This window comes from Podarcis raffonei, chromosome 18 (assembly GCF_027172205.1).
Source record: "Podarcis raffonei isolate rPodRaf1 chromosome 18, rPodRaf1.pri, whole genome shotgun sequence".
Lineage (NCBI taxonomy): Eukaryota > Metazoa > Chordata > Lepidosauria > Squamata > Lacertidae > Podarcis > Podarcis raffonei.
In genome coordinates, this window is record NC_070619.1 from 6,595,505 (window position 1) to 6,615,801 (window position 20,297).

Consider the following 20,297-nt stretch of genomic DNA (forward strand, 5'->3'; position numbering starts at 1 on the left):
CCACTGGCTATACTAGCCAGGAATTTGTTAGGATATTTCCGTTCCACCTTAAAAGGGAGCAGGCTTTGTGAGTCACAGAGTCTGCGTATTTCCAGTTCACAGGATGTTTATGTTTTCAGTTGCTTTCGTTTCCTTCTTCTTGCCTAAGCATACTGATGCAGGCGGTCATGTTTTTCTTTGTTCTGATCAACGCTGAATAAACTTGGAAAAATGCTCTCCTGCTGTGCATCTTTTGCTGTGTGAATTCTGCTGATAGAGTGTGCACCAGCCTAAGAATGTGGCAATCTATTCTTGAGGCTTCGTGTCGCTAATTGCTGATACTGCGTGTCTACGGGAAATCGATGGATCGTCCGGCAGCCGGCTTGGGGCTAAGATGGACTTTGTCTCCCTGGCAGTATCCCAACAGAATTGTGGGAGTTGGGGTCTGTGGCGCTTGCCTCCTAGGTGGGTCATAAGGAAAGGGTTAAATGAGTGAGATGTGATTGGCCAGTGGGAATGCAAGGGGAGGAGTAAAAGTTAGAGTGGGAGTTTTGAAAGTCAGCTGAGAGCTGGGAGTTGGAGAAGGAAGAGGGAGGTATAGCCAGTGGGTTGGTCGAGTGTATTGTGAGAGAGTGAGAGGAATTGTTAGGTGGAGTCAGATAGATAGTTCTCGGTAGTGGCGCCCGCCCTGTGGAACGCCCTTCCAGCAGATGTCAAAGCGATAAACAACTACCTGACATTCAGAAGACATCTTAAGGCAGCCCTGTTCAGGGAAGTTTTTAACGTGTGATATTTTACTGTATTTTTGGTTTTTATGCAAGCCGCCCAGAGTGGCTGGGGAGGCCCAGCCAGATGGGCGGGGTATAAATAAATTGTTGTTGTTGTTGTTGTTGTTGTTGTTGTTGTTGTTGTTGGAATAATCAGTTTGAAATTGTTACTTGCGCAAGCTTATACAAATAAACTTGATTACAGTGGTGCCTCGCAAGACAAAATTAATCCATTCCGCGAGTCTCTTCGTCTTGCGGTTTTTTCGTCTTGCGAAGCACGGCGCTTAGCGGCTTTAAGAAAAAGGAAACAAACTCGCAAGAACTCGCAAGACGTTTCGTCTTGCGAAGCAAGCCCATAGGGAAATTCGTCTTGCGGAACGACTCAAAAAATGGAAAACCCTTTCGTCTAGCGAGCTTTTCGTCTTGCGAGGCATTCGTCTTGCGGGGCACCACTGTATTTGTTAATGTTAACAACCGTCTGGACTCCTAGTGTCCCTGTGAGAAACGGGGTGGTGGCAGTGAAGAAGGCAATCACAGTGGTGGCACAGGGTCAATAGACCGTCAAATGTCCGGGGACCCTGTGTGATCGCTACAAGGTCCAACAGCATCTGGAGGGCGGCCATGGGTCTCAAGCTACCCGAGACAGGCCTTTGGTCTATTCTAAACAGGGCTCTCCTTGTAGTAAACAGAGAAGTCCCGTTGCCCAAACTGGCCACTTTAGACAGGGAGCCCAGAGTGGGAGACCAGGGCTGGGGGTGTGGAAGCACTTTTACTCCCCAGCGGCTACACTCACTTTCATGGCTAACGGCTTCCGCTTCAGACCACTGTGATCGCTTCCCCTGTCCGACTCGTCTTCGCTCTGCACTTTCTCCACGGTCACTCCCGCGGCACCGACTGCAGCCATCGGAGCAGATTCCTCCTCCTCCGCGATGTCGCTTCCGGCTCCTCCGCCAACTATGGGGTCAACGTCAGGGACTTCACTATCGGAGGAGCTTATTGGCTGATAGGGGAGGGGAAGGAAGACAAGCAAATGGTAAGATTTTTTCCCTAAAAACCTTTGTAAATTCCCACACACAATTCCGCGAAGAAAGAAACAGAGGGGGTCCGGGAGCAGAAGCCTATCAATGGTGTCTGGGGAGACTCAGGTTCACCTCCTCTCAGCCACGAACCTTGGGCCAGTCACTGTTGCTCAGGCTAACCTTCCTCACCTCCACCTCTTAATCTCAGGTTCGAGCCCCGTGTTGGGCAAGAGATTCCTGCATTGCAAGAGCTTCCAACTCTACAACTCTACGATTCTATAACCCATGCTCTGGTACCCCATCTCGGCTAGATTACTGTAATACGTTCTATGTAGGCCTGCCCTTCAAGACTACTCTGAAGCTTCAGTTACTGCAGGCTGCCTGCAATAATATTTATTAAGTTTCATACAAACACAACACATACTATAAAATCAATAAAACAAAAATAAGAAAAATAAAAAAATAAAAAATATAAGAAATAATAACTAAAGATACAACCACAAACACATATACAATAAGAATTAATTAATTAGTCAAACTTCCAACTTCATAAACATATTACTTGACTTCCTCTAATTTCTTCCATCTGAATTTCCTTGTAATTGAATGTAGCAGTTTTCCAATTAATTATTCAAAAAACAATATTCCAATTATAATCAAATTTCTTAACTTTTCTTAACATTCTATTTCTCATTTATTTGTTTAATACTAATTTAATCCTAGGCCTATTTGGTACTTTCAAGTAATTACTAATCCTTAATGTTACACTATTTATTCAAATAATCTTTAAATTTCTTCCAGTCATCTTGATATTCCTCTTCTTTCTGGTCGCGGATTCTCCCCGTGAGATCAGCCAGCTCCATAAAGTCCATCATCTTCATCTGCCATGCCTACTACAATTTTAACCAGTATAGCCAGAGTTGTTGTTGTTATTTATTTCATTTCTACACGGCATTATCTTTTTAGGAAAGCTGTTCATATTACACCTATTTTGAAAGAATCACATTGCCTACCTATTTGCTCCTGAGCTCAATTTAAAGTGCGGGTAAAAAGGTAAAAGGTAAATGACCCCTGGGAGGTTAAGTCCAGTGAAAGGCGATTATGGGGTTGCAGCGCTCATCTCGCTTTCAGGCCGAGGGAGCCAACGTTTGTCCGCAGACAGCTTTCCAGGTCATGTGGCCAGCAGGACTAAACTGCTTCTGGCGCAACAGAACACTGTGACAGAAGCCAAAGCACACGGAAACACCGTTTACCTTCCCGGCACAGCAGTACCTATTTATCTACTTGCACTGGTGTGCTTTTGAACTGCTAGGTTGGCAGAAGCTGGGACAGAGCAATGGGAGCTCACTCCATCGCAAAGATTCGAACCACCAACCTTCTGATTGGCAAGTCCAAAAAGCTCAGTGCTTCAGACCACAGCACTTGTGTCCCTTAAAGTCCTCGTACTTACTTTTTAATGCCCTAAACAGCTTGGACCCAAAATACCTGAGGGAGTCCCTCCATTTTTTAAACCACAGTGTTAATTGGCTTTTCAGTGCCAGGAAGTCTGTGTTACCAGTGACAGCCTTGGTGGCCGGCCATTGTGCCACTATTCATATTTTCTGCATTTCATTTCCTTCCAACATTGCTGCGTACAGTCCATCTCACCCCCCCCCCCAAACAACCCCAGCAGGTATATCTGCACCACGAATCAGGTAGACTGTAGACCACGAAAGCTTGTGCCACTATCAACCTGTAAGTCTTTTAACATGTTGTAAGGCTGTTGCTTTTGATGCAGACGACCGACGTGGCCCTAGTGTGGGTGCAGAATTATTTGTGTCAGGGGTTGGGAATGTTTGGCCCTCTAGACGGCAGGACCAAAAGATGGGAGTTGCAGCCCCACGTTTGGAGGGTCAGAAGTTCCCCACCCCAATGTATGTTGCCCTGAGCTCATGCAGGCGGGATGTACAAAGCCAGCTATTGCAGCTCCAGCAGGGCTGTCCTTGACGCCACTTACCGGAGGCGCACTGTAACTGGCATGCGGGTTGTTCTGGATCTCCCACAATCCTTCGTTGAAGCCTTTCCGTTTGTTGGGCTTTCCATATTTCTCCTTGTATTTCTCGTAAGGGAAGAGGTCCTTGGGTCCCAAGAAGGCCCTGGGGCAGAGAAGGAAAGCAAAGGTTAGAGAATGGAGCAGGGCGGCATCGAGCAAACGAAACGCGGGAAAGCTGTGCCCTGCCCCAGATCCCGAGACCGGAACTTACGTCTCGTGGGTGCCGAAGAAGAAAATGGGGTATTTGTTAGGCGGGGGCTTCACTGCGCCATCAATGATATCGTCGATCTGAAAAGAAGAGCAAGTCAAATGGGATCAGCATGGTGGCTTGAATGATTATTGCAGAGAACCACCTTGGTATCGTGGTTAAAGTGGGGCTGGCCAATGTGCAGTCCAGATGTTGTTGGACTACAACTCCCATCATCCCCGTCCATTGGCCATGCTTGCTGGGGACGATGGGAGTTGTAGTCCCACAACATCTGCTACGTTTGGGTTAAGAGCACAGAAAAAGCATTTTGTTTCCTGAAATTCATTCTGATTGTGCATATAAAATATAACTGATAGAATTGTGTGTGAAAACAGTCAGGAAAACAGGCATGCTCCTAAGCAATTATGTGGGCTTCTACAACTGCCCCTTTCCACTGCAAGTTCTCAGACTTCCTTCAACAAACCCTGTTCAGGGGAGAGTCCTTTTAAGATCTGTTGAAGTGACAAGGAGGAAGAAGCAAGGTCTTTTGGATCCGTCACCGTGTTTAAAAATAAAAAAGGTCTCTCGTTAAATATTCATCATTATATCCACTCCCAACAGACTTACTCCACAAGAATAGTACTTGATGACATCAATTTGTACAATGTGAACCTGAATAAGTTCAAAGTAACGGAGCCAGTAATTAAATCATTTTAAGTTAACGGCTGAATCAGAACTGAAGAGGATGAGAGAGAAGAAATACCGTTAAACCTTTGGGTTCGGTTCAGCATTAGGGCAAGGTCTCAGCTCTGCCAGTTTCAAAATGAGATTAAATTGCACACTTCAAGGAAAGAGTTTGCTGCTGCGCTACTTTGCAAGTCAGCTGGTTCACAGCAGAAGATTGTGCTCTTTTGCTGAAGCGCTATGGCGCGAGCCAGGTGACTTGCTTCATAGCAACAAAAAGATGCTGCTGTATGCCTGCATGCCGCAAGTGGCCGACAGCCACGTGCAAAATGCGCCTGGTGAGTTTCGATCGCTGGGTGCAGGTGTGACCATCAGCTAAGCCCTCCCTTTGCAAGATACAAAGAACAACATGATGCCGTAACACCACAAATGCTGAGCATCCCTTCTCATGTTTGGCTTGGTGAGCGAAACCTTAAATATGTGGGCTGTTTCCCCCTCCCACCCCCAGATCTCTGAGAGCAAGAAAGCAGGTTGAGGGTACAAACTCCATGTACTTTTCACAGCGTCCTAAGTCAAAACCCCAAGGCTGCTAGAAAGGAGCTAGTCCCCGGATAATGACAGGATATACAGTGGTACCTCGGGTTAAGAACTTAATTCGTTCTGAAGGTTCCTTCTTAACCTGAAACTGTTCTTAACCTGAAGCACCACTTTAGCTAATGGAGCCTCCTGCAGCCTCCGCGCTGCCACCACACGATTTCTGTTCTCATCCTGAAGCAAAGTTCTTAACTCAAGGTACAATTTCTGGGTTAGCGGAGTCTGTAACCTGAAGCGTATGTAACCTGAGGTACCACTGTATAGGCAAAGGTTCTTGTCTGTCACAAGGTGCCTAGAATGCTTTCAAGGTGCAGAAGTGAAGATTTGGGGTAGTGGGGAGCCGACCACTCTACAGTGGTACCTCGGGTTACATACGCTTCAGGTTACTACCAAGAAGGCCCTCTGCCTGGTTCCCTGTAGCTTTGCTTCTCGCAGTGAGGGAACTGCCAGAAGGCCCTCGGAGCTGGACCTCAGTGTCCGGGGAGAACGATGGGGGTGGAGACGCTCCTTCAGGTATACTGGGCTGAGGCCGTTTAGGGCTTTAAAGGTCACCACCAACACTTTGAATTGTGCTCGGAAACGTACGGGGAGCCAATGTAGGGATGAAGCAGTGTTTGGAATCCCCCTGGTGCCGGGCATGTTTTGCCAGTGGCACGAGTCTAACTGTAACCACATGGTGATCTCTGGGTGCCAGGCTGACGACTGACATCTCCATCTGGCTGGCCCTTCCAGCTTTCTTCAGCAGGTGAGCAAAAGACATTATCTATTGCATTTATATCCCACCTTTCCCCCCCAAGTAGTACATGGTTCATGCCCCTCCTCCATTAATCCCTACAAAGACCCTGTGAGGTAGGTGAAGAAGCTGTGACTGACTTCAAGGTCACCCAGTGAGCTTCATGACGGATCGGGGATTTGAGCCCTGATCTCCCAAGGTCCTAGTCCAACACTCTAGCCACTACCCCACCGTGGCTTCCTAGAGTCCTGTTATAGGGCCGATCTACACATTAAGTAGGTAAATAAATACAGTGGTACCTCGGGTTAAGTACTTAATTCGTTCCGGAAGTCCGTTCTTAACCTGAAACTGTTCTTAACCTGAAGCACCACTTTAGCTAATGGGGCCTCCTGCTGCCACCACGATTTCTGTTCTCATCCTGAAGCAAAGTTCTTAACCTGAAGCACTATTTCTGGGTTAGTGAAGTCTGTAACCTGAAGCGTACGTAACCTGAAGCGTACGTAACCCGAGGCACCACTGTACAGGGAAAGAAAGTGTCTCTTAGAGAAGGAACTGAAATATTTCCCCTGAAGTCTGCATTTGTTTTAGAATCATCATAGAGTTGGAAGGAGACCAAAGGCCATCTAGTCCAACCCCCTGCAATGCAGGAATCTCAGCTAAAGCATTCTGGATTGTTTTATTTGAAGTTTTAATGTCTTGTGAACAATTCTGAGATTTCCCCTTTAAAATATAAAGCAGTATAGAAGTGAAATGAATAATAAAAACAATATCAGTAACTTGAATGGCACAGGGACATCCCACTGTGGTGACAGCAACCCAGGTTTTAAGGTGCCATTTGGCGATTGGCTTATATATCTGAGTTTCTGACCCTGGAAGTGCTAGAATCCCAAGGAAGTGCTAGTAAGTGAATCCGTGGTACAACAGGGGGCAGGGAAGAGAACCCCATTTGGATAGCAAACGTATAGGCTGGGCTCTTGCAAAATAAGGCTAGTGTGCTTGGAATGTCAAGCTAGGATCTGAGAGATAGGGGTTCAAATTCTCACTCGGACATGAAGTCCAATGGGTAACCCTGGGCCAGTAAGTCTCTCAGCCTAAGCTACCTCACAAAACGACAAAAGGAGGGGGTGGATTGTTAGTGAAACAAATAAATAAAACAATGGGGCGTAGAAAACTGGAAACCTTCCCATTCCATTCCAACACCCATTTTATAACTGGGAAGGGGGATCCAAAGGCCCTGGGGCAACAAGGGGTATATTCTGTTCAAAATGTTCTATTATTATTATTATTATTATTATTAATAATAATAATATGCAGTCCATCTAACTGGGTTGCCCCAACCACTCTGGGTGGCTTCCAACAAATTAAAACATCAATTATAAAGCCATATAATACAAAACCACATAAAACCAAGGAGTCTTGGTTGACCACAAACTTGACATGAGCCAACAGTGTGACGCGGCAGCTAAAAAAGCCAATGCAATTCTGGGCTGCATCAATAGGAGTATAGCATCTAGATCAAGGGAAGTAATAGTGCCACTGTATTCTGCTCTGGTCAGACCTCACCTGGAGTACTGTGTCCAGTTCTGGGCACCACAGTTCAAGAAGGACACTGACAAACTGGAACGTGTCCAGAGGAGGGCAACCAAAATGGTCAAATGTCTGGAAACGATGCATGAGGAACGGCTAAGGGAGCTGGGCATGTTTAGCCTGGAGAAGAGGAGGTTAAGGGGTGATATGATAGCCATGTTCAAATATATAAAAGGATGTCATATAGAGGAGGGAGAAAGGTTGTTTTCTGCTGCTCCAGAGAAGCGGACACGGAGCAATGGATCCAAACTGCAGGAAAGAAGATTCCACCTAAACATTAGGAAGAACTTCCTGACAGTAAGAGCTGTTTGACGGTGGAATTTGCTGCCAAGGAGTGTGGTGGAGTCTCCTTCTTTGGAGGTCTTTAAGCAGAGGCTTGACAACCATATGTCAGGAGTGCTCTGATGGTGTTTCCTGCTTGGCAGGGGGTTGGACTCGATGGCCCTTGTGGTCTATTCCAACTCTATGATTCTATGAAAACCTAGGAATTTAAATTTCCCCTGCTATAGAATGGGGTTGCTGATGGAGCTCAGATATATGGGTCCAATACCCTCCCAAAGTCTTGGAAGCACACACAAAAAAGTAACTCCCTCCACTGTTGCATGAGAAGAAGAAGAAGAAGAGTTTGGATTTGATATCCCGCCTTTCACTCCCTTTAAGGAGTCTCAAAGCGGCTAACATTCTCCTTTCCCTTCCTCCCCCACAACAATCACTCTGTGAGGTGAGTGGGGCTGAGAGACTTCAGAGAAGTGTGACTAGCCCAAGGTCACCCAGCAGCTGCATGTGGAGGAGCGGGGAAGCGAACCCGGTTCCCCAGATTACAAGACTACCACTCTTAACCACTACACCACACTGGCTCTCACTTCCAAGCGAGTACCAAATATCCTCATTGCATTTTTCAGTTAGGGATGCAAGAGAGGGTTATGACTCACTGGTGGAGAATCCCTGCCTGAAACTCTGGCCTGCTACTGCCAGTCAGTGTGATACTGCGCTAGATGGACCGTTGGTCCGTCTCAGCATGAAGCAGTTTCTTATGTTCCTAAGGTAGTAGCTACACCTGTTTAAGAAAAGCAACTCTTCACCCTGTCTCCCCAACGGTAGCGCCTGAGGACAATTTCTACTCCTGGGCTTGTGTTATTGCAGGCATATCCAACAGGTGGATCACTGGACGTCTGTGGTAGATCACTGGCTCCCCCAAAGAAGCTCAACAACTGTGGCTCCCCTAAACAAAGCTGCACCCCTAAAAAACGGGGCTTTCCTCCTCCCTAAAAAACCCTCAACTTTGACCTGGACCCCCATCACAGTCACTTGGGAGTTGGCCACTGCTGTGTTATTGGAATACTAAAGCCCAATCATGGCTGCAAAATCTCGGATGCAATGGAAGGGACCTACCAGTTCAAAGTAACCCAGGTTTCCGCTGAACCAGGATTGGCCAACCGGCCCAGAACGTTACAGAAAGCTGCTAACTTAAGTACAAAGGAAGCTGCCTTCTGCAAGGTTAGTTCTCCTAGCCCAGGCATAGGCAAACTCGGCCCTCCAGATGTTTTGGGATTACAACTCCCATCATCCCTGACCACTGGTCCTGTTAGCTAGGGATGATGGGAGTTGTAGTCCCAAAATATCTGGAGGGCCCAGTTTGCCTATGCCTGTCCTAGCCCAACCTTGTCAACTCTAACCAGCAGCAACTGTTCTCCTGCTGCCTTTTAAACAGCTGAAAACGATATGAATTGAAATTGGGACCTTCCTCATGCCTAGTAGTTGCACTGCTGCTGAACTATAAAGCTCATTTGGTACTGCATGAGAGACTCTGAATCTCAGGGTCATAGGTTCGAGCCCCACATTGGGCAAAAGATTTCTGCACTATAAGGGGTTGGACTGGATGACCCTCGTGGTCCCTTTCAACTCTACAATTCTACGATTATATAAAGCCCATTCTCTTCCCTCGCCGTGCTTAGAATGGAGGCTGTATATGAAGCCAATTGGCTCTATTGCACAACTGGGGGGGAGGGGGGAGCGCGATGAAAGAGGAAAAAATTGGGGTGGGGAAAGAAGCACCCCTCCGCTCAATTTCCCAAGGCTGGTGCACTAGGATACCAATTATGTAAAGGTAAAGGGACCCCTGACCATTAAGTCCAGTGGTGACCGACTCTGGGGTTGCGGCGCTCATCTCGCTTTATTGGCCGAGGGAGCTGGTGTACAGCTTCCGGGTCATGTGGCCAGCAGGACTAAGCCGCTTCTGGCGAACCAGAGCAGCGCACGGAAACGCCGTTTACCTTCCCGCCACAGCGGTACCTATTTATCCACTTGCACTTTGACGTGCTTTCGAACTGCTAGGTTGGCAGGAGCAGGGACCGAGCAACGGGAGCTCACCCCGTCGCGGGGATTCGAACCGCCGACCTTCTGATCGGCAAGTCCTAGGCTCTGTGGTTTAACCCACAGCGCCACCCGCGTCCCTGCCAATTATCTAGGGCTGCCCTATTGTATGATTCCTTTTGCAGGAATGGGGGGGGGGCTGAACACAATGATGGCAGACAATAGGGCTAACCCCATCAGTACTCTTACGGTACAGGAAAATGTACCTCTTCTCTCTCCTCATTGCACAACACTGCCCCAACAGAATTTAACAAACAAGAGGCTGCCCACACACCGCACACACAGTTTTGGAGGGATACAAGTGGCATGTAAGGCCAACTGCATAGAAAATCCTTGATGGAAAAAATAATAATGCACCCTGTCTCAAACTACCCACTGTACAAATGTTTCTGCCACCAGTTTAACAAAAGTATTTGGTTACTGACTAATGCGCAGTTTGGACGGAGATTCCAGGCAGACCCTCCTGTTGTGTGTGTGTGCATATTTTGTTGGGGGGGGGATGCACAGACTGTACTTATTGTATCTCACAAGACCAGGGGTCAGCAAACTTTTTCAACGGGGGGCTGGTCCACTGTCCCTCAGACCCTGTGGGGGGCTGGCTGGACTATATTTTGAACAAATTCCTATGCCTCACCAAGAACCCAGAGATGCATTTTAAATAAAAGCACACATTCTACTCATGTAAAAGCATGCTGATTCCCGTACTGTCCGTGGGCCAGATTTAGAAGGCGATTGGGCCAGATCCAGCCCCCGGGCCTTAGTTTGCCTACCCATGGCATAGACGGAGAAAAGGGCACACATAACATCTGAGTGAGTGAATGTGTGTATGCATGTATGGATTGCATTAAGTCTTTCTCGTCGACAGTGGGAGTTTCCCCCCAATTCCACAGCCAGCGTTATTTCTGAGGGAGGAGACAGGGCCCCCATTGGAGACCCTATATATAGAGTCTCCACAGGGGTCCCATTTCACCTCATTCCCCACCCCTCCCAAATTAGTGAGTGGGAGCGATTCCATTAACTATTAACATCCCGGGGTCTTAAGAGTAGACATTGGAGCCACCTTGGCAAAGCTAAGCAGATCCAGATCTGGTCAGCACCCGGACAGACGACCGCCTAAAGAAGACACCTGGGGTTCCGCGATGGAATAGGATATAAATATAACTACATTAAATTTAAGTATTGTGCACACATGCCTAACACAATCCCTCCAACCCCCTCTTCGGACTTAAGAGGAGCATTCAATGACAGGCTTCCTGACCCAAACCCCTCGGCGCCAAACCTTGAGGGCGAATCTCTCCTCAGCATTGCAAAGGCCTCACCAACACCTGTTTCTTTGAACATATATGCATATATCACGTATGTTACCCACATAGATTCTGTAGGCCCAAACTGGAGGGCCCACCTCTCCCCCCCCAAAAATCTGTTCAAACAAGCAAATGCATGCATAATCCATAGCTGTCAGCTTTTCCCTTTTCTTGCGAGGAATCCTATTCGGAATAAGGGAATTTCTTTTTTAAAAAGGGAAGCGTTGACAACTATGGCATAATCACATGCATTACAGTGGTACCTCGGGTTAAGTACTTAATTTGTTCCAGAGGTCCGTTCTTAACCTGAAACTGTTCTTAACCTGAAGCACCGCTTTAGCTAATGGGGCCTCCTGCTGCCGCCGCGCCGCCGGAGCACAACTTCTGTTCTCATCCTGAAGTAAAGTTCTTAACCCGAGGTACTATATCTGGGTTAGCGGAGTCTGTAACCTGAAGCGCCTGTAACCTGAAGCATCTGTAACCCAAGGTACCACTGCATTATTATTAAAATTTGTATACCGCCGTAGCTTCTGTAGGCCGAATCTCCCCCTTGCTGGGGGGCCCATCCGCTCCAAATATAAAAATCTGCACAAGCAATCATGCACACATTCATGCACATTCATGCATGCACATTCATGCATGCACATTCATGCATGCATAATCACATGCATTATTATTAAAATTTATATACCGCCGTAGCTTCTGTAGGCCGAATCTCCCCCTTGCTGGGGGGCCCATCCGCTCCAAAAATAAAAATCTGTACAAGCAATCATGCACACATGTATGCATGCATTCATGCATGCACATTCATGCATGCATAATCATGAATGCATAATCACATGCATTATTATTAAAATTTATATACCGCCGTAGCTTCTGTAGGCCGAATCTCCCCCTTGCTGGGGGGCCCATCCGCTCCAAAAATAAAAATCTGTACAAGCAATCACGCACACATTCATGCACATTCATGCATGCACAATCATGCATGCATAATCACATGCATTATTATTAAAATTTGTATACTGCCCTGGCTACCCGGTTGACAGGATGGGAAGCCACAATGCCAAAAAACAAAACAAACAACACCCCAAATCTGCACATGCATTTTAGAGACCCATTTGGGGCCAGGCTCCGCTGCAAACCCCCCCCCCCCGAATCTCATGGTTTGTTTTTGCAATGCTAGCAGGAACCCGGCCCCCTTCCTCTCTCCCTTGCCCCTACCTCCCCCCCCCCGCCTTGTTCTGGTGGGTGGAGGCAGAGGCCTAACATCACAAACATACAGCGATCACACACACACACACACACACACACACATACACAAAAGGCTGGTGCCCCATGCAAGGGAAACGGGCTCCTTCCAGGCTCCTCAAGGTGCTGCTTCCGCCTCCGCCGCTAGAGGGCGCCGTAGAACAGCCCCCTAAGGCGCAGCCTCAGAAGCAGTGAGAGGAAAACGGGGGGGGGGGAGAGAGACGCCACTCCCTCCCCCCCCCGCTCAGGGCGGTTGCTAAGCGACGAGAGCCCCCCCCTCAGTATCTATATCTGCCCTCAGCGCTCCCCTCACGCCATATATAGATATAGAGATGGAGGAATGTCCCTCACCCTGGCCGGCCAGTGCGGGTATCCCTTCATCTTGGCGAAGACGAGGTCTCCGGCCTTGAAGCCGTGCGGCATTTCGGCGGCTGGCTGGCGAGCAGGCCCCAGCCAGGCCTCAGGCTTCGCCAGGCAACCGGGAGCGGGGGTGGGCGTGGCCGCCGGGCCTCTTGAAGGGGAGATGGGGGGGAAAGAAAGGAGCCGATTGGTTCTCGCCGCCTGCCGCTCCGACGCCGCCCTCCTCGCTCATTGGCCGGCACCTCCCGCCCAATCGGAGGGGGGCCTCCCTCAGGGGGAGGCGGGGCCTCGTTGGGGAGGAAAAAAAAGCGAGGGAGCCGATTGGTTCTCGCCGCCTGCCGCTCCGCCGCCGCCCTTCCCGCTCATTGGCCGGCGGGCTTGGTTGGCGCGCGCGCGCGCGCCCTTCGACCAATGGGAGAGGGGCCTCCCTCAGAGGGGAGGCGGGGCCTTGTTGGGGCAGGCTGGGTAATAAAAAGGGGGGAATGAGGAAAGGGGGCGGGGCTTTTTTTTAAAGGCGGGGCTGAGGGAAGAAAGCCGTTGGGACTCGCGGGAAGGGGACCCCTGGGGGTCATCTAGTCTGACCCCGACCCTTGCAAGGCGAGGAATTTGGCTTGGGGCAACGTGGGGGCTCCTCGGACCCACGAGATGTGAAAGAGCCTGGGTGGCTGTGCCGCCTCAAGGGCTTGGGGAAGGGGAAGGGAGCGAGCACTCTGCACATGCTCTGGAGAGCTCTTGGTCCTCTCACAAAGCTGAATTCTCTCTCTTTATTTCTTTTATAATTTTTTATTCATATTTGCACATATATCCAGGAAAAACATAAACAAAAAATCCACCACATACCTTATACAGATTATATCCACTTCACAAATCATAAATAAAATACATAACTGAGTTAGTCTCAACTGAGCCTTGAGTATCGAATAAATTATATAGTCGCGTACTTTTTAACTCTTTTACATAGGCCTTTCCCGCTGTTAGAGTTATTTCAACCCCGCCAGTGTCACCTGAGATTTAGATTCCATATACATTAAATATTTCTTCCAATTATCATGAAATTTCTGTTCGTCTTGGTCCCTTAATCTTCCTGATATTCTATCAAGCTCAGCGTAATTTAGCATTTTAACCTGCCAATCACTTATGTTGGGTATTACTTCTAATTTCCAATTTTGTGCTAACATAATTCTTGCAGCTGTCGTAGCATATAGAAACAAGATCTTGTCTTCTTTTTAAATTTCTTTACTGACCATTCCTAACAAAAAAGCTTCTGGCTTTTTGGGGAAATGTATATTGCAATATTTTTTTAAGTTCATTATAAACCAATTCCCAAAAGCCTCTCACTTTGCAACACGACCACCACATATGGTAGAGGTCACCTTCTACCTCTCTACATTTCCAGCATCTTTTATCCTTCAACTTACAAATCTTTGCTAATTTCACTGGTGTGTGATACCACCTGTAGATCATTTTCCACAGGTTTTCCTTTAGTGCCGTGCATGCCGTAAATCTCATATTCTTGTTCCATAGTTCCAACCACCTCTCAAAGTCGATGTTATATCCAATATCTATCGCCCACTTAGTCATAGCCTCCTTCACCTCCTCATCTTTTGTATACCACTCCAGCAAAATATCATACCACATGGGGAAGAGCGGTTGCAGGGTTTTCTTCTTTTTCATTGCACCTTTTGCGTTCTGGCTTCATGTTCCTATTGCTGCAAACTGCCCTGGGATGTTCGGATCAAAGGCTGTGTACAAATCTTCATTAATAAATGCAATTATTTCATCGAGACTATTCTCGAGTTATTATTATTATTATTATTTTAAATATCATCGCTGAAACAGGTGTCTTCCTGGGTTAGAAAGTTTGCACAACTATTAACACCTTGCAGGGGAATATTGGGCAGGGAGAGGAAATGCAGAATAAACCTTCAGCTTTCTTTTTAAAAATAAATTAATAAAAGAAAATGGTCATTGTCGTTATTTCTTAAATTTATATACCGCCTAAGGGTCACAGTTTTGTTCGTTGTGTTGTTGTTGCTTTTGTACTGTAAACTTCATCTTTCTTTTTAAAAGAAAAGAAAATTGTCATCATTAATTCTTAATTTTATATACCGCCGTGGCCCACGGGCCGTAGTTTGCTGACCCCTAGGCTAGACTGTTAACAGAGGAAAAGGGTGTGACTGAGTCAAAGGCACCCAATCTATGTCCACTCCAACACACTATAAATATAGTATAATATATAATTCGTGCTCAAGGGTGCATGAGAGTGCTATGCAAAGACTGTGTGTGTGAAAGAGGAAGCAGAAAAGGCATTGCATTTTATTTTTTTTAAAGCACCAGATCTTTCTCTTTTAAATATCAGCTCTCCTAAAAGCAGCTACTTTAACGGTGCTGCCTGGAGCTACGAAGTTGGCACCACATTCCTAATTGGCATCTACAATCAGGCCCCAACCTGTCTTTTGCCCAAGGCTCCGAACTCTCAAGTGGAAAGGCGTTTTCACTTTTTCACTGGGAAATAAAAGCAAGAAATGTGCCTTAGGAGGACTAGTCATGCAGCACCATTGGCAAGGCGCCTCGTTTGCATAACAAATGCCTCTCTTCCAGATTTATCTTTTTCAACCAGGTCATACGGTCTAAAAAACCCACGGGTATTTGCAAATAAGACTATGCTGGCTTTGGGGATGTTTGCTAGGACTACTCTACCAAAATGCTTGTTTACAAAGCTATTGTACAGTGGTACCTCGGGCTAAGTACTTAATTCGTTCCAGAGATCCGTTCTTAACCTGAAACTGTTCTTAACCTGAAGCACCACTTTAGCTAGTGGGGCTTCCTGCTGCCGCCGTGCCACCGGAGCACAATTTCTGTTCTCATCCTGAAGCCAAATTCTTAACCCGAGGTACTATTTCTGGGTTAGCGGAGTCTGTAACCTGAAGCATCTGTAACCTGAAGTATCTGTAACCCAAGGTACCACTGTACTACCAACCTTACTATATGCTTGTGAAAGATGGACCACTTTTAAACGCCATCTCCAACTCCTCAAAAGATTCCATCAACAGTGTCTCCGATAATTTTTACACGTCACTTGGGAAGACAAGTGAAGCAATGATTCTTCAACATCAACTTCGTTGGACTGGTCATGTTGTGAGGATGCCTGATTATCGTCTTCCGAAGCAACTACTCTATTCCGAACTTAAAAATGGAAAGCGTAATGCTGGTGGTCAACAAAAGAGGTTTAAAGACTGTCTCAAGGCAAATCTAAAAAAATGTAGTATACACACCGACAACTGGGAAACACTGGTCTGAGAGCGCTCCAGTTGGAGAACAGCCTTGACCAAAGGTGTCGTGGGCTTTGAAGACACTCGAACTCAGAGCGCAAGAGAGAAACGTGCTAAGAGGAAGGCATGCTTGGCGAACACCGTGATCAACTCCTGCCCTGGAAGCAAGGTCCCCACTGTGGAAGGACATGTTGATCCAGAATTGGCCTCCATAGTCACTTAATAGATTCACTGTTAAGACTGTGTTCATGGAAGACAATCTTACTCGGCTACGAGTGATCGCCGAAGAAGAAGCAACAGCTTTAATAAAGATCAGGCTTGCTAGCTGCTTTGCTTCTCAATACAGAAAGGTAGCCGTGTTGGTCTGCCATACTCAAAACAAACAAACAAACAAATTTCTTTCCAGTAGCACCTTAAAGACCAACTAAGTTAGTTCTTGGTATGAGCTTTCGTGTGCATGCACACTTTCGTGTGCATGCACACAAGTGTATCTGAAGAAGTGTGCATGCACACGAAAGCTCATACCAAGAACTAACTTAGTTGGTCTTTAAGGTGCTACTGGAAAGAAATTTGTTTGTTTGTTTGCTTCTCAATAGTCTCTGGTTGGCCTCTGTTATTTCCTCCTACCGATGGAGAACCTACAAAGAACTCTATATAGGCTCTTGTGGACCCCATAAGGGAAAAGGAGGAGTTTTCGTTTACAACATTTGATACGTGAAGTCTGCGAGTTGTGCATATTCTGTCAACTTAAGTTGCCACGCTTCTTTGGTTGGGACCTTGTTCATTTTCCATTTTTTAACAGTGAGTCTGTAAATGACTGTGGAGGCCAATTCTGGATCCACACGTCCTTCCACAGTGTGGACCTTGGTTCCAGGGCAGGAGTTGATCACGGTGAGGGTTTGTCAAGCATGCCTTCCTCTTAGCACTTTTCTCCCTTGCGTCCTGAGTTCGAGTGTCTCCAAAGCCCAGGACACCTTTGGCAAAGGCTGTTCTCCAACTGGAGCGCTCACAGGCCAGTGTTCCCCAGTTGTCGGTTGCCACTTAAGTTGCTACTTATCTTTGGTTGGGCCCTCACTGGTTTTCTATTTTGGGGCTAACAAGGAAATCTTTTCTGGAATGAAATATAGAATATAGATGAGGCAGAACAGAAATGTAGTCCTGGATTGAACGAAGGAACAAATATTGAGGCAGATCCTGGGGTCCTGCAAATACACAAGCGTTCAGTTCCTAGGGATTCTTTCAGGGAAGACCCTGGCCTTTAAATGTGCTTCATGCATGGAGGTTGCAGAGCTCCGTTGGTTGGAGCACTGTGCTGATGACCCGAACGTTGCGGGTTTGATCCCCATACGGCAGGGGTCAGCAACCTTTTTCAGCCATGGGCCAGTGTTGTAAACAAAAATTGCCCTTTTCCCTTATGGGGTATCCAAGAGCCCATATAGAGTCCTTACATAGGTTCCCTATTGGTAGGAGAAAATAATAGAGGCCAACCAGAGAGACTATATTTTTCAGCCATGGGGGGTCAGACTATTTTTTTTGGGGGGGTGGAATGAACGAATTCCTGTGCCCCACAAATAACCCAGAGATGCATTTTAAATCAAAGCACACATTCTACTCATGTAGAACTGGAGAACTGGGCCAAAACAAACAAGATGAATTTTAAGAGGGAAAAATGTAAAGTATTGCACTTGGGCAAAAAAAATGAGAGGCACAAATACAAGATGGGTGACACCTGGCTTGAGAGCAGTACATGTGAAAAGGATCTAGGAGTCTTGGTTGACCACAAACTTGACATGAGCCAACAGTGTGACGCGGCAGCTAAAAAAGCCAATGCAATTCCGGGCTGCATCAATAGGTGTATAGCATCTAGATCAAGGGCAATAATAGTGCCACTGTATTCTGCTCTGGTCAGACCTCACCTGGAGTACTGTGTCCAGTTCTGGGCACCACAGTTCAAGAAGGACACTGACAAACTGGAACGTGTCCAGAGGAGGGCAACCAAAATGGTCAAAGGCCTGGAAACGATGCCTTATGAGGAACGGCTAAGGGAGCTGGGCATGTTTAGCCTGGAGAAGAGGAGGTTAAGGGGTGATATGATAGCCATGTTCAAATATATAAAAGGATGTCACATAGAGGAGGGAGAAAGGTTGTTTTCTGCTGCTCCAGAGAAGCGGACACGGAGCAATGGATCCAAACTGCAGGAAAGACCTATGACTTCATGGCCCCATTTAAGGACTTGGTAAACTTTGACCATGGAGAAGGGAGGTCACTCGCCTAGAGCGGCCTTCCTAGCCGGGAGCGGAAACTAACCAATCAAAAGCCCAGGGTTTCCACTTCCGGCTGGGCTCGACGCCAATCGGCACTCTACAGGGGAAGCGCCCAACCTCCCGTTTGAGTCAAGAGAGGGCGGAAGTGGCGGGGCACGTGACCGGAAACTTCGTCCTCCTTCCTTCCAGCGACCAACTTCCGCTTCCTGTTTACGGCGGAGCGTCGAAGGAAACGAAAGTCGAGGGGCGGGGGCGGGGGCTATGTTTGGGGATTCGTGAGGTGAGGGGGGGAGGGGCGCTCTCGACGCCGCCGCCATGAAGAAGTTTTTCCAGGATATCAAAGCGGAGCTACAGTTCAAGGGAGCCGGGCCGGGCCAGAAGCTCAGCGAGTCGCCTAGGTAACCAGCCCCCCCCTCCGCGAATGGTGGGCGGGGTCCCCGCTGGGGAGAGGGAGAAGAGAATGAGGGGCAGGGAAGGGGGCTCCCCAAAGGTCATCTAGTCCAGCCCCCGCTGCAAGGCAGGGATCTCATCTAGACAGAGGGCCATACAATGATGTTGTTGAGTCGTTTAGTCGTGTCTGACTCTTCGTGACCCCCTGGACCAGAGCACGCCAGGCCCTCCTGTCTTCCACTGCCTCCCCCAGTTTGGTCAAACTCATGCTGGTAGCTTTGAGAACACTGTCCCACCATCTCGTCCTCTGTCGTCCCCTTCTCCTTGTGCCCTCCATCTTTCCCAACATCAGGGTCTTTTCCAGCGAGTCTTCTCTTCTCATGAGGTGGCCAAAGTCTTGGAGCCTCAGCGTCAGGATCTGTCCTTCCAGTGAGCACTCAGGGCTGATTTCCTTCCGAATGGAGAGGTTTGATCTTCTTGCAGTCCATGGGACTCTCCAGAGTCTCCTCCAGCACCAGAATTCAAAGGCATCAGTTCTTAGCTCCCCAAGATCTCAGGCAGAGAGAGAAAGGGAGAACCCAGACATGCATTGAAAAATCAGTTCCATCAGACGCCAAGATGCGCGTGGGCGTAACCTTGTCCACAGACACACAGGTGGAAAGGGAAGAAATAACACCTGGTGCGACATAATCCTCTCCCCTCCACCCCCCCAGGGCGAGCATTTAATACTTCTTCTTGTTTAGTCGTTTAGTCGTGTCCGACTCTTCGTGACCCCCTGGACCAGAGCACGCCAGGCCCTCCTGTCTTCCACTGCCTCCCGCAGTTTGGTCAAACTCATGCTGGTAGCTTCGAGAACACTGTCCAACCATCTCGTCCTCTGTGGTCCCCTTCTCCTTGTGCCCTCCATCTCTCCCAACATCAGGGTCTTTTCCAGGGAGTCTTCTCTTCTCATGAGGTGGCCAAAGTCTTGGAGCCTCAGCTTCAGGATCTGTCCTTCCAGTGAGCACTCAGGGCTGATTTCCTTCAGAATGGAGAGGTTTGATCTTCTTGCAGTCCATGGGACTCTCAAGAGTCTCCTCCAGCACCAGAATTCAAAAGCATCAATTCTTCGGCGATCAGCCTTCTTTATGGTCCAGCTCTCACTTCCGTACATCACTACTGGGAAAACCATAGCTTTAACTATACGGGCCTTTGTTGGCAAGGTGCTGTCTCTACTTTTTAAGATGCTGTCTAAGCTCTTCCCATAGTTTTGCATCTGGATATTCATTTGGTGTTTTAATCCTCCCAGCAGCAAGTTTGTTGTTGTTGTTTAGTCGTTCAGTTGTGTCCGACTCTTCGTGACCCCCTGGACCAGAGCATGCCAGGCACTCCTGTCTTCCACTGCCTCCCGCAGTTGGGTCAAACTCGTGCTGGTAGCTTCGAGAACACTGTCCCGCCATCTCGTCCCACCACCTTCCATCCCAGTCGGAACAGCTTTTCTGCCTAATGTTCACTCAGAATATTT

The 20,297-nt window shown here is 47.8% G+C and overlaps 2 protein-coding genes and 1 long non-coding RNA gene across 4 annotated transcripts in view; 2 read left to right on the forward strand and 1 right to left on the reverse strand.

Moving 5' to 3' along the window:
• HDGFL2 (HDGF like 2) overlaps positions 1 to 13,025 on the reverse strand; it is a 34,212-nt gene extending 21,187 nt beyond the window's left edge. Inside the window, exons 1-4 of one of the 2 annotated variants that reach the window (XM_053372737.1) lie at positions 12,859 to 13,025; positions 4,009 to 4,085; positions 3,762 to 3,900; positions 1,540 to 1,746 (exon numbers count right to left, since the gene is read on the reverse strand). In XM_053372737.1, the coding sequence (XP_053228712.1) occupies positions 1,540 to 1,746; positions 3,762 to 3,900; positions 4,009 to 4,085; positions 12,859 to 12,930 (495 nt within the window). In that variant the 5' untranslated portion in view covers positions 12,931 to 13,025. The remainder of the gene's footprint in view (positions 1 to 1,539; positions 1,747 to 3,761; positions 3,901 to 4,008; positions 4,086 to 12,858) is intronic. The other variant, XM_053372738.1, reaches the window with a different exon arrangement.
• LOC128405798 (uncharacterized) overlaps positions 1 to 20,297 on the forward strand; it is a 227,796-nt gene that overhangs the window by 12,026 nt on the left and 195,473 nt on the right. The window lies entirely within an intron of this gene.
• The window catches only part of UBXN6 (UBX domain protein 6), a 28,804-nt gene continuing 27,176 nt past the window's right edge, over positions 18,670 to 20,297 (forward strand). The window contains exon 1 of the mRNA XM_053372748.1: positions 18,670 to 18,801. Within this exon, the coding sequence (XP_053228723.1) occupies positions 18,719 to 18,801 (83 nt within the window). The 5' untranslated portion in view covers positions 18,670 to 18,718. The remainder of the gene's footprint in view (positions 18,802 to 20,297) is intronic.